Source organism: Meles meles, chromosome 5 (genome assembly GCF_922984935.1).
Source record: "Meles meles chromosome 5, mMelMel3.1 paternal haplotype, whole genome shotgun sequence".
In the NCBI taxonomy this organism is placed as follows: domain Eukaryota; kingdom Metazoa; phylum Chordata; class Mammalia; order Carnivora; family Mustelidae; genus Meles; species Meles meles.
In genome coordinates, this window is record NC_060070.1 from 47390102 (window position 1) to 47401525 (window position 11424).

Sequence of the window (11424 nt, forward strand, 5' to 3'; positions counted from 1 at the left end):
CCCCAGAAGCTTTAGCAAAGAACTTAGCATATAGAACTTTATTGTTGAACCATTTGAGAGCAACTTACAATATTATGCCCCTTTATCCCTAGATATTTCAGGACATTTTTTTTTTTTAATGTGATCTCTGCACCATCTTTCAATTCAGGAACTTTAACACTAATATAATATTATTATTTAATGCACAGTCCAGAATCAAATTTTGCCAATTATCCACAAAAAAAGGCCTTTATAGCCTCTAGACTAATCCTTTAATCTGCAAGAATTTTTCAGTCTTTCCTTTACGGTGCTGACATTTTGGAACATACAGGCCAGTTGTTTTTTACAATGTTCCTCATTTTGGGTTTATCTGATTGTTTCCTCATGATTGAATTCAAGGTATGCGGTTTTGTTAAGAGTACTAAATGCCTAATAATGGCATCCTTCTCAGTGCATCACATCAGGAGGCATCTAATGTCAGTCCGTCTCATTAAAAAATATATTTTATTGAGGTATAATTGACTTATGAAAAGCAATACATATTTAATTTACAACTTGATAAGTTTGGAGATAAATTATATGTACCTGTGAAATGATCACCAAAATGTATGCCATAAATAATATATCCATCACCACCGAAAGCCCTTCCCTATTCTCTTTATTATTTTGTGTGGTGTGTGTGTGTGTGAGAGAGAGAGAGAAAGAGAGCTTGAGAGAGGGAAATAAGAACACTTACTGCAAGATCTACTCTCTCAGCAAATGTTTAAGTATATGCCATTTGATTTAGAAAAAGGGAAGGGTCTGGGGATACCAAATGCTGAGGCCAGTTGGGTGATTTGGATAATGCAGAATCTGGGTAAATTGAAATCCTCCTTGCAGTGTGACTCCAACATGGCTTTCTCAGCCTCCTGCTCTACCTCTTGTGCCAGAGTATAGGAAGAGAGGAAAAATAGAACAAGACAAAATCAGAGAGCGAGACAAACCATAAGAGACTCTTAATCATAGGCAACAAACTGAGGGCTGCTGGAGGGGAGGGGAGGGATGGGGTCACTGGATGGTGGACGTTAAGGAGGACACATGATGTAATGAGCACTGGGAACGGTACTTAAGACTGATGAATCACTGAAGTCTACCTCTGAAACCAAGAATACATTATATGTTAATTAATTAATTTAAAAGTAAATTAATTAATTAGTTAACTTGAAAAAAGGAATATGTGAGCCAGGAGAAGCAGCATGATCAGCCTTGGCCCCCTTCCCTCCTGTACTGTCAGGGTCCTTTTCCCTCCCTTCTGTCATCCTCCTCTGCCTTCCTTGACCCTCTCCCCCCATTCCTCTACTATATGAGAAGGAGAAGCTTCCAGCACTTCATGGCACAGTAGAAGAGGAACTGGAGTAAGAGACAATGCGGAGTCTATTCCCGTCTTTACTAATGATGTGATCCCACCAATCCCTGAGTGTCTCTGGAGTCACTTTTCCCGACAAAGGGAGAGATGAAATTAGGTGATCACATTAATGTGTCCCACATCTATACATCACCACATGTGACCATTCATTCACTTACACTTAAGTAAAACATGTGTTGTCTTTCTTTTTTTGAAAGGTTATAGCCCAGGAAGTATCAGATAAACACTTGGAAGAAGGCCGGCTTTATCCTCCTTTGAACACCATTAGAGATGTTTCTCTGAAAATCGCAGCAAAGGTAAAACCACTCTTGTTCAGGTCTCATTATTTTTCCTTCCTTCTGTTGCTAAATATGCATTTTTAGGTCCTTCCTTGAGATTTACATTTGTATCAGCTTATTTCGCCAGAAGTCAGAGAAATGAGACACAGTGCTTCAGCAGAGCTTAGTAACTACTTCATCCCTAGGAATTGACAAATTGGGCTGAATCATTAATTGCCCTATCATTCCTTTTCTCTTCCATAATCTAAATAAGTTAGTAGGGTTTCATTTCAGTTAGGTTTCCCCACTTCATCTTTTTTTTTCTACTTATTGTTTCCCTTATCACATTTGCAGTAGTGTCCAAAATACTGCAGATGTGGTAGAGTGATATTTAGACCCCGAATCCCCTGTCTTGTTGATGTTGCCTTGACATATAGCATCTTCAAGATCACAACTGATAATACTGGGCAGGGCAGGGTCGGGCGGGGACGCAAAACAATGAGGGCAAACAAAGCCATTGGGCTGACAGATGAGCTGTTGGAACAATTAGCCAAGAAGTACCGAAACTCAGAGAAATTTTCTTTAAGATGAGTAAGAAATTGACTTTTTCTTTGCAGCATAAATGTGTTAACCTGCTAGGGTTGCCATAACAAAAGCCACAGACCCAATGGCTCCAACAACAGTTTGAGGGCTAGAAATCTAGGATTGGGGATTGGAGGCTGGATTTTCTTGGAGGGCTCTTTTCTTGGCTTATAGTTGACTGCCTCCTCACAGCCTTTTCTTTGTTTACAAACATCCCTGGTTCTCTTGGTATGAGAGACTTCCCTTCCTGTAAGATCACTACTCAGTTTGGGTCCGGGCCCACCAACCAGCTTCAGTTTAATTTAATTACCTCTTCAAAGACTCTGTCTCCAAAGAGAATCACTGGGGATTAGTAAAGATGAATTTTGGGTGGCAGAGGTCAGCCCGTAATGTTTATGGTTGTATGTTTTGTAATTAAACTAGGGTTTCTCAACCTCAGCACTATGCACATATTGGCTGGATGACTCTGTTGTGGGGGTTATCCTGGATGTTATGGAATGTTTAGCACATCTGGCCTCTACCCACTAGATGCCAGCAGCGTCTGCCCTGTTGTGACAACCAAAAATGTCTCCAGACATTGCCAGGTGTCACCTCAGGGGCAAAATTGCTTTTGGTTGAAAATCAAAACCATTAGCAAATTTATCAAAGCAATACCATATTTAGGACTCCCATACCATTATTTGTCTCATTGAATGAGGGAGCATGCTTCAAAAACCACATAATACTTCAAAAAACTGTAGATGATCTGCTTGATTATGTATCCATGAAGAGTATCCTATTTTCTACTCTTTATATCTCCTAGTTTTTAAGGATTTTGGTTTTTTAAAAAAGATTTTATTTATTTATTTATTTGATAGAGAGAAATCACAAGTAGGCAGAGAGAGAGAGGAGGAAGCAGGCTCCCTGCCAAGCAGAGAGCCCAATGTGGGACTCGATCCCAGGACCCTAGATCATGACCTGAGCTGAAGGCAGAGGCTTAACCCACTGAGCCACCCAGGCGCCCAGGATTTTGGATTGTTAATGTCCCCGACAACACATTATCATGTTAAGTTCAGTTTGAAGATATAAATGAGAAGGTGTTAGCTTATGATTGGAGGAGAAAGTACAAAAGCAACCTTTTCTGAGCCTCAGGGGGAGTTCAGAAAGACTCAGATATTATACCTAGAATAATGGGAAAAATGCAGAGTGCAGAGACAGAAACTGGGAAGTCGGGACAAAGAATCAAGTCGAAGGAGGAAGATGGGCTAAGGGGACCACAGGCTTGAGGTTTCAGGTCACATTCGTATACAATCCCCACAATTCCAGCAAGTTGATGGAAATGACTGAAGCTTAAAGAGACAATAGATATAAAGGTGTGGGCAGTTATTTCCATTTGGTTATGGGGGAAGGGCCGGGAGTGGCTGGGGTGACCAAGAGAGCAAGTATAGACAGGCAAGAATCAAGAATAGAACATGGTTTGTCACTCTGTCCAGAAGACGGAGGCAAGAAGTCAGTGATGAGAAGTCGGGATTTTAACAGACTCAGAACGAAGCAGTGTGTCAGAAATTAGATAAGACACAGTGTCACGATGGGAGTGGAAATCACGATAGACACAGCTGTGGTAGTGAGAAACCCTGGTGAAATTTTAGTGCGTACCAAGTTACCAGAACCTTTTACAAAAGCGATTTCAGTAGCACAGAAGAAGTCTGGGGAGAATGAGGAAAACAGGAGAATCCAAGCTGCTCTTGCAGAGTCTGGCATTGACAAGGAGAGAGTGAAGACCTCACTGAGAGAGGGGATCCTTGATACTGTGTGTCCTGGGAGCAGAAAGAGGAGGAACACAGTCTATGTCAGGAATGCAACAATGCGTTTCATCCTAAACGCAATGCAGCCATTGCAAAAAGCACCAGAGGCCCCTGGGGTAATGGAGATGTTTGGAAGCTGGGTGTGGTAACAGTTGCACAACTCTGCCCATTTACAAAAATAATTTAACTGTGCACTTAAAATGTTTGAATTTTGTTGTCAGTGAATTATACCTCAAAAAGGCTGTTGAAAAGTAATAACAACACACTATAGATACTTTGGGAAAAAGAGAAGAAACTACCCAATAGTCTATTTTTCTAATGTAAGCCATTTTATTGTTTGTATTCACCTCAGATCTTTTTTCTTTTGCGTGACTTTCTTTGCTAATGTCGTCCTAATCATGGTGTATACATCTATTTCATGTTTTTCACAAACATTTCTCCATAATATGGCACAGTCTTTGTAACCATAATTTTTCACAAATGCATAATTTTGCATTGAGAAGAGATACTTAATCATTCCAATAATCTTCAAAATCAGACTTATCCAAATAACTCTATTATACAAATAGCTCCCAGGGATTGCTTTTTTTTTTTTTTTTTAACAACTGGGGTGAATTAAAGACACGTATAGAGTGATTAATTTTGACAACAAGGAGAATCCATTCTTTTCAAAGAAAGGGAGAGCACAGGTTTAAAGATACAGAAGACATAGTTTGAGTTGTTCCAAGGGGAAATAGAGATTGTTTTCTCTGATTAGCTGGAGTGTTCTCATTCCAGTGGTAACAGTCAAATGCAGATTTGACAGAGGAAGGTTTGAAATTGCCTTGTGGGAACTAGGAGAGAAAGGGTTTTTGTTAAAGAAAGGGACAAAGGCATAATCTGTGACCACATGGACCCAGGTAGGGTTAGGAAAAATATGGCACCCTATAGTGCCGCCATGAAGGAAGAAAGCCAGCACTGAGGGTTCCCCAGCCCCAGGAGCAGAATGGAGAGTGTGACAGCAGGACAGGGAAAGATTCTGTGATCCTGGCGAGGAGCATTGAAACTGACCGCAGAGTCCAGCTGCTTAGGTGAGCAGGGATGAATAAGGACATTTTGTAGGAGGCTGTGTTCAGCCTAGGGATTATTGAAACTGCACGTTGAGTTCAAACTAAGCAGGAACAAATACCTTTAGTTCAAGTTAATTATCATTCAAGTCCTGTCGAGACTTTTACCGCTCAGTTATCTGTGAAGACCTGTTATGATCACATTTGATACATCTCTTCTGTGTTCACTTTCCATTGTTTATATCATATTCTCCTCCTGCTGTATGACTTACAATTGCATTTTCATTTTAGACCTTCTTTGTGTATGTGTGCTTTTATTATACTCTAACTTATTTTTTTAAACAGACATGAATTAATTTTTTGAAACAGATAAAAACTGACATGTGCTCACCATCGACTCTGTTCATTAAGGTAATTAATATTCTTTTTTTATTCCTAGATTGTGAAAGATGCTTACCAAGAAAAGACAGCCACAGTTTATCCTGAACCCCCAAACAAGGAAGACTTTGTCTGCTCTCAGATGTATAATACTGATTATGACCAGATTCTACCTGATTGTTATTCTTGGCCTAAAGAGGCCCAGAAAATACAGACCAAACTTGACCAGTAGCATAATAACTGACATTTCTAATTCTGTTAATGAGATCTTAAAGTCTTTCATAATTTTTAAAGATTGGGATCTTTTGTAATAACTCATTAGACTAAGAATTTTACTTTAACAATAAAAGTTCATGGAAGGATATTAATAGACTTTAGGGTAAACATCACACTAGATAATTTTGCTTCATTTACTTTCTTGTTATTTATGGTTTCTCTCTTAATTATTTTGCCCAAGTTCTCTTTAAAAACTATTGTACCTACTACTGAGAAACACACCATTTTATATAGGGAACTAATGGAAAGAGCAAAATAGTAATAAATTGATATACTCAACATTAAAATCCATAGTTCTTTTGTTGACTGTTTTGTTAAAAATCTACTTTTTTTTTTTTATAAAGACAAATGAATTTAGGCATAGGTGAACTTTTGCTAAAAACAGAAACAGCACTTACTTTGTTGCCTAGAGAAAAATAACTTCTCAGGTATTTTTATTCCAATCCTAGATTACAGTAGTTCTTTTAGCTCAACTGAACTCCAACATTTCGAAGACAGATCACTGTTGTTTACAATGCCTTGTGCAGCCTTAGATTTTAATATTCTTGCTCCATTGTTACATATTCTTGTCACCTTGGTCCGCAGTCAGATATCCCTTCTGAAAGCACCTTTCTTCTGCTGCTGACTGAATCCTGTCCCCTGCACTATTGCTGCCAGGCACTTGCAGATAGTGGTTCCTGTCCTGAGGTTGGTATTCTCAGTTCAGCATAGCCGTGGGAAGAGCTGAGAAGTGGGAGCAGATAATCTCCTTGAGAAAGGGCTGCCTGAGCCGACCTCTTAGGGCAGAGAATTCCAGAGTCAGGAGTGAGAGCATGGTTCCCAGACAAGCTGGGTTCCCACATGAGTGACCTGCCCTCGTGTTTCCTTGATTAGCTCAGGTAATGAGGCGCTCACTCTGAGTTTGGAGGAAATTTTGTAACCAGTTCCCCAACATCAGAAATTATCTTGGCATCAGGTATTGAGATATTCTAATTACCATCAGTAGTTATAGCCCAGAAATTAATATTAAACAAATGGAAACAATTTTAAATCCGTAAGCTCAGGTGCAATAACATTTGCTATTTATTTGTAGAATTATTTGAAGGATTTTGTGTTTGAAGTAAAGCTTTTAAAAAGTATAAGATGATATTCAAGGAAAAACTATAGTATAAAATGATTTCTTGAAGGTTGATGGTTACGCAGATTATTTTAGGTGTGAATAGAAGGGGTGGGAGTATTTCTGAAAGTAACATTTAGTGAAGAGTTTCCTCAATATAGTTACTTTGAAAAGATCCAGAATGCTGATTTCTTGTCTGTTTCATGTTGTCTTGTAGCTGTAACTAAATGTATTACCTATGCAAAAGATTGATTAAAGCATAGAAAAAGTGAATGAATAAAATTATGATTGTCTTTTTCCCTTAAAATATTGTTATATTTTAAAATGATAATGCTGTGTCTCAGCAGTCATGTGACAGGGTATACATTTTAAAACTATTCAAAAACAAATTTCAGCATGACCTTCATTTAATGCATGTGTTATACTTGCTGTATACTGTGATAAATGAACTACTTTCTTATCCTCAGAGAAAGATAATGAAATAAGCATTGGATGATTACTTACCAGGTTTCAAGTCTTCTGTATGGATTTACTGTATTTGCTGTATTTACTGTATTCTATTTCCCGTAGTCCCTACAAGTTCCATACAAAGCAGGTATTTGAAGGAACCTACCAAGTCCACAGAGCTAATAAGTGAAGGAGGTGGGCTCTAAATCCATGTTTAATCCTGCATTATAGTCTACTCTGTCTTCACTAGAGTGCAGTGTAGAGTAGCATTGCCCAACAGAAAAAGGAAGTGAGCTACTTGTATAATTTCTAGTGGCTTATAAAAAGAAGCAGCAGGTGGGGATGCCTGGGTGGCTCAGTTGGTTAAGCGGCTGCCTTCGGCTCAGGTCATGATCCCAGCGTCCTGGGATCGAGTCCCGCATCGGGCTCCTTGCTCAGCAGGGAGCCTGCTTCTCCCTCTGCCTCTGCCTGCCACTCTGTCTGCCTGTGCTTGCTCTCTCGCTCTCTGACAAATAAATGAAATCTTTAAAAAAAAAAAAAAAGAAGCAGCAGGTGGAATCCATGTTAATCATTTTATGTACAGACACCTCCAGGATATCATTTCAATACATAATTGATATTAAAATATGAATGCAATATTTTACATTACCTTATACTAACCTCCAAAATCCAGATATTTTCATATACATCAAAGTCATGAAGCTCACAGACCCCTTGATTATGTGAATTACAAAGGTAGCACAAAAATCAACAGATAAAAGGAATATAGGTTGTTTTGTAAAAGAACTGGGAAGACTGGCCTTCTCTATAGAGAAATTAAAACTACCTTACATCATATAAAAAGGGACACTTCAGATAGGTTAAAGAACTAAATATAAATAGTAAAAATATAAAGTTAATAAAAATTAATGTAGCAAAATATCTTTGGGAACTCAAAAACAAACATGAAGCAAAAAATGGATGGAATGCATTATCCGAGGATGGGAAGGTTAGGGCTGGCAAATGGCTGCTACCATCAAACAATGTTGTAAAGGGGGAAGAAATCCAGGACTGTGGGAAGGGGTGGTTGCTTCTACAGAGACAGGTTCATTACGAAAGAGATAATACAGGCTCAAAGGTTTATAGCCTCAGTTCAAGCATAGTATAAGAACTAGAAATTGCCTATGTTTTTACCAAAAGAATATTTTCTATCTTGCTAGCTGTAAGGCTGAAATAACTGATAACAAGGTCATTCTTGATCCTCCTGGTTGCCAGATTCCGCCAGGAATTGCACTCACAGCTTTCACCAGGTCTTGTGTTTAATAATATTGATCAGAAACAGTAGGACCTTGACTTGGAATGGGGATTTATGGGTAGGGGGATTTAGAAGACGTGTGATACCACGTCTAAGCTAGTATAAACAATAACCCAGGTTTGAATAGTGGAAGTCCTGTATCCCAGGAAACCTCTCACCCCCTTAGCAAACTGGAAGAATGGACATGTCCTCTCTTGCTAATCAAAGTGGGCGCTCTTCCTGTCTATGGAGGTTGTTAACTGCCTTGCTTGGAAATCCTGTATTCCGCTCCCTCAGTTTACCTCCCACTCTTCCCACATTATTCTTCATTACCTCCACACACTAAATATCAGATTCCATAGAGGAGCTGTGGTGGATATAGTTAGAAAAGGAATCCCACCAAAAGAATTCTTGACTTTTTAAATTTATATTGGCAAAACCTGAGGGAAAATGTATGAGATGCTGAAAATGTACTGAGAAAGGAGAAGTGTAATTTTGGATTGGATAGAATTGATAGGGGTGCACTTGCCACAGATTCTGGATTCCGTGTGTTGCCTTGAGCTGCTAAGTCATTCTACTTGTTGGTTCAATTAGTTGACTGAAAGGTAGACTTAATAGTGGCCCACATTAAATGAAATTGAGAATGCAAGCGTTCCTTGAAATACTATAAAGAAATTCAAAGATTACAGTGATAGGAATGTTGGACCACTCCAACATTTGTCACACTCCATGTTTGTCATGTGTGATCAAACCATTTTAATCCTGGTGATCTAAAGTCTCCCAAGAAGACCTGTCACTGACCCTCTTTTCACTAAAGACTTGAGAAATACAACGGTGATGGGAGGAGCAGCATCCATGAAAAGCATTTTCTTAAAAAATTGGGGTTTCATTATGTTAGTTTCACATATACAACATGATTAGATATTTGTGTATATAAATGCAAAATGATCACCACCAGTTAACATCCATCACCAAAATTTTTTTCTTGTGATGAGAACTGTTAAGATTTATTCTCAGCAACTTTTATGCAATACAGCATTAACTATAGTCACCACACTGTACATAACATCCCCATTTATTTCTTTAGATTCTACATCTAAGAGTGATCACACAGTGTCTTTCTCTGACTTATTTCACTTAGCGTAATGCCCATAAGGTCCACCCATGTTGTCACAAATGGCAAGATTTTACTTTTGTATGACAGAACTATTTATATATACACATATATATATACACACAAAATTACATTTTCTTTATTCATTCATCTGCTATTAGACATGTAGGTTGTTTCCATATATTAGCTATTAAAAATATTAAAAATAATGTTGCAGAGTCCCTATTTTATTTTATTTTTTAAAGATTTTATTTATTTAATTGACAGGCAGATCACAGGCAGAGAGGCAGGCGGGGGTGAGGGGAGCAGGTTCCCTGCTGAGCAGAGAGCCCAATGTGGGGCTCAATCCCAACCCTGAGATCATGACCTGAGCCAAAGGCAGAGGCTTTAACCCACTGAGCCACCCAGGTACCCCGGGCTCCCTATTTTAATGGAAACATCAGAATCTTAGGGTTGATAGAGGCTGAATAGCAGTGCTTTGCAGCAATTAACAAATGGAGACACAATGGAAACAGTTATAATAGGAAGCTGGTCCACTGTAATCAGCATAGTTTGGCCTACAGAAATCTTTGGTGGTGGCCAGTAAATCACTGGGCCTTATAGCCTGAAATGATGTTGCAAAATTTAACAACTAGGACAGATACTGACTAAGAAAAATGAGTGCCAGTGTATACTGGCATACAGTATACAACTGATACAGCCATACCAGTGTATATCAGCTAAATATCAGCTGGGTTTAGGACCAAATTGATGGGCAACCCGATGTAGGCCTTACTTGATATGTATAACAACAGCAGCAGAAAAACCTGACTAGCGCCCCCAATATAGAGTGTCAAGGCTTCAGCAAATTGCCATGCATAGATATGAATGAAAGACCCCTAAGGTGATGAACTCTGTAATATCCAAAATCTTCCTTTGAGGTTCATTTACTAGAATAACAATGCATCGCAGAAAGGAAACCACTAGTCCTTTTGGAAATCACCTGGAAACAGAGCTCTGAACAAATGCAAATTTCTAGGGCCTTAGAAATTATTGTGGTCTATGGAACTAAGTGTATGCTTAGGACTAAGCAAATCCATTGTCTAGTCATTTGCTCAGTGAAGAGTTCTCAGTGAAGATTAATTTCTTCATCATCTATCACCACATTGGATCCCTAATCACACACACAGAAAGGGTTATTCCAGCTGGAATCACCCGTGATTTGCAGCGGTAAGTCTCATCATCAAAATCTTTAAGAGAAACAGGGGTGTGATTTTTAGCACGTCTTAACTCAATATGATCTTTGGATCACATTAACTTAGATGGTGGTTCCAACTGCAGCTGACAGACAAGTTCTCTTTCTTGTAGCTACTGATTAGGCCAATGCTTTCTTGTTTTTACTATATTCCATTAAGTAGTGGGCCACTGAAGCAGTTTGTGCTACCAATAAACATTATAGATTGCCTTTTTTCAATGTTCCATTAACTCTCTGGTCCTGTGCCAGAATTTAATTCTTGACACCAAACCTTGATCATTTCACTGCTAGACAGGGCATCATGCTGGTCTGACAAATTGATGAAACATTCATAGGAGGTAGAGCACAGGCCATTGGATTTACTGAATTCCTGGCTAAGATCTCATGAAAGTACAAGAGTCTGCCACCTCAGCCAAGCATGTGGAGACTGAATGTCTGCTGCGTGTTAGGATGTTACCTCCATGGGGAATAACTGATTATGGACTTTGTTCCCCCTATGACCAAGGAGGTCCTTCAACGTTTGCTGGGCTTCTTTGAAATGTGTCCACTCCTC

The 11424-nt window shown here is 39.0% G+C and overlaps 1 protein-coding gene across 2 annotated transcripts in view; it reads left to right on the top strand.

Moving 5' to 3' along the window:
- ME1 (malic enzyme 1) overlaps window positions 1-7088 on the top strand; it is a 199469-nt gene extending 192381 nt beyond the window's left edge. For both annotated transcript variants that reach the window (XM_046006618.1, XM_046006619.1), the window contains 2 exons: window positions 1582-1680; window positions 5493-7088. In XM_046006618.1, coding sequence (XP_045862574.1) covers window positions 1582-1680; window positions 5493-5663 — 270 coding nt within the window. In that variant the 3' untranslated portion in view covers window positions 5664-7088. The remainder of the gene's footprint in view (window positions 1-1581; window positions 1681-5492) is intronic.
- The last annotated feature ends 4336 nt before the right edge of the window (window positions 7089-11424 follow it).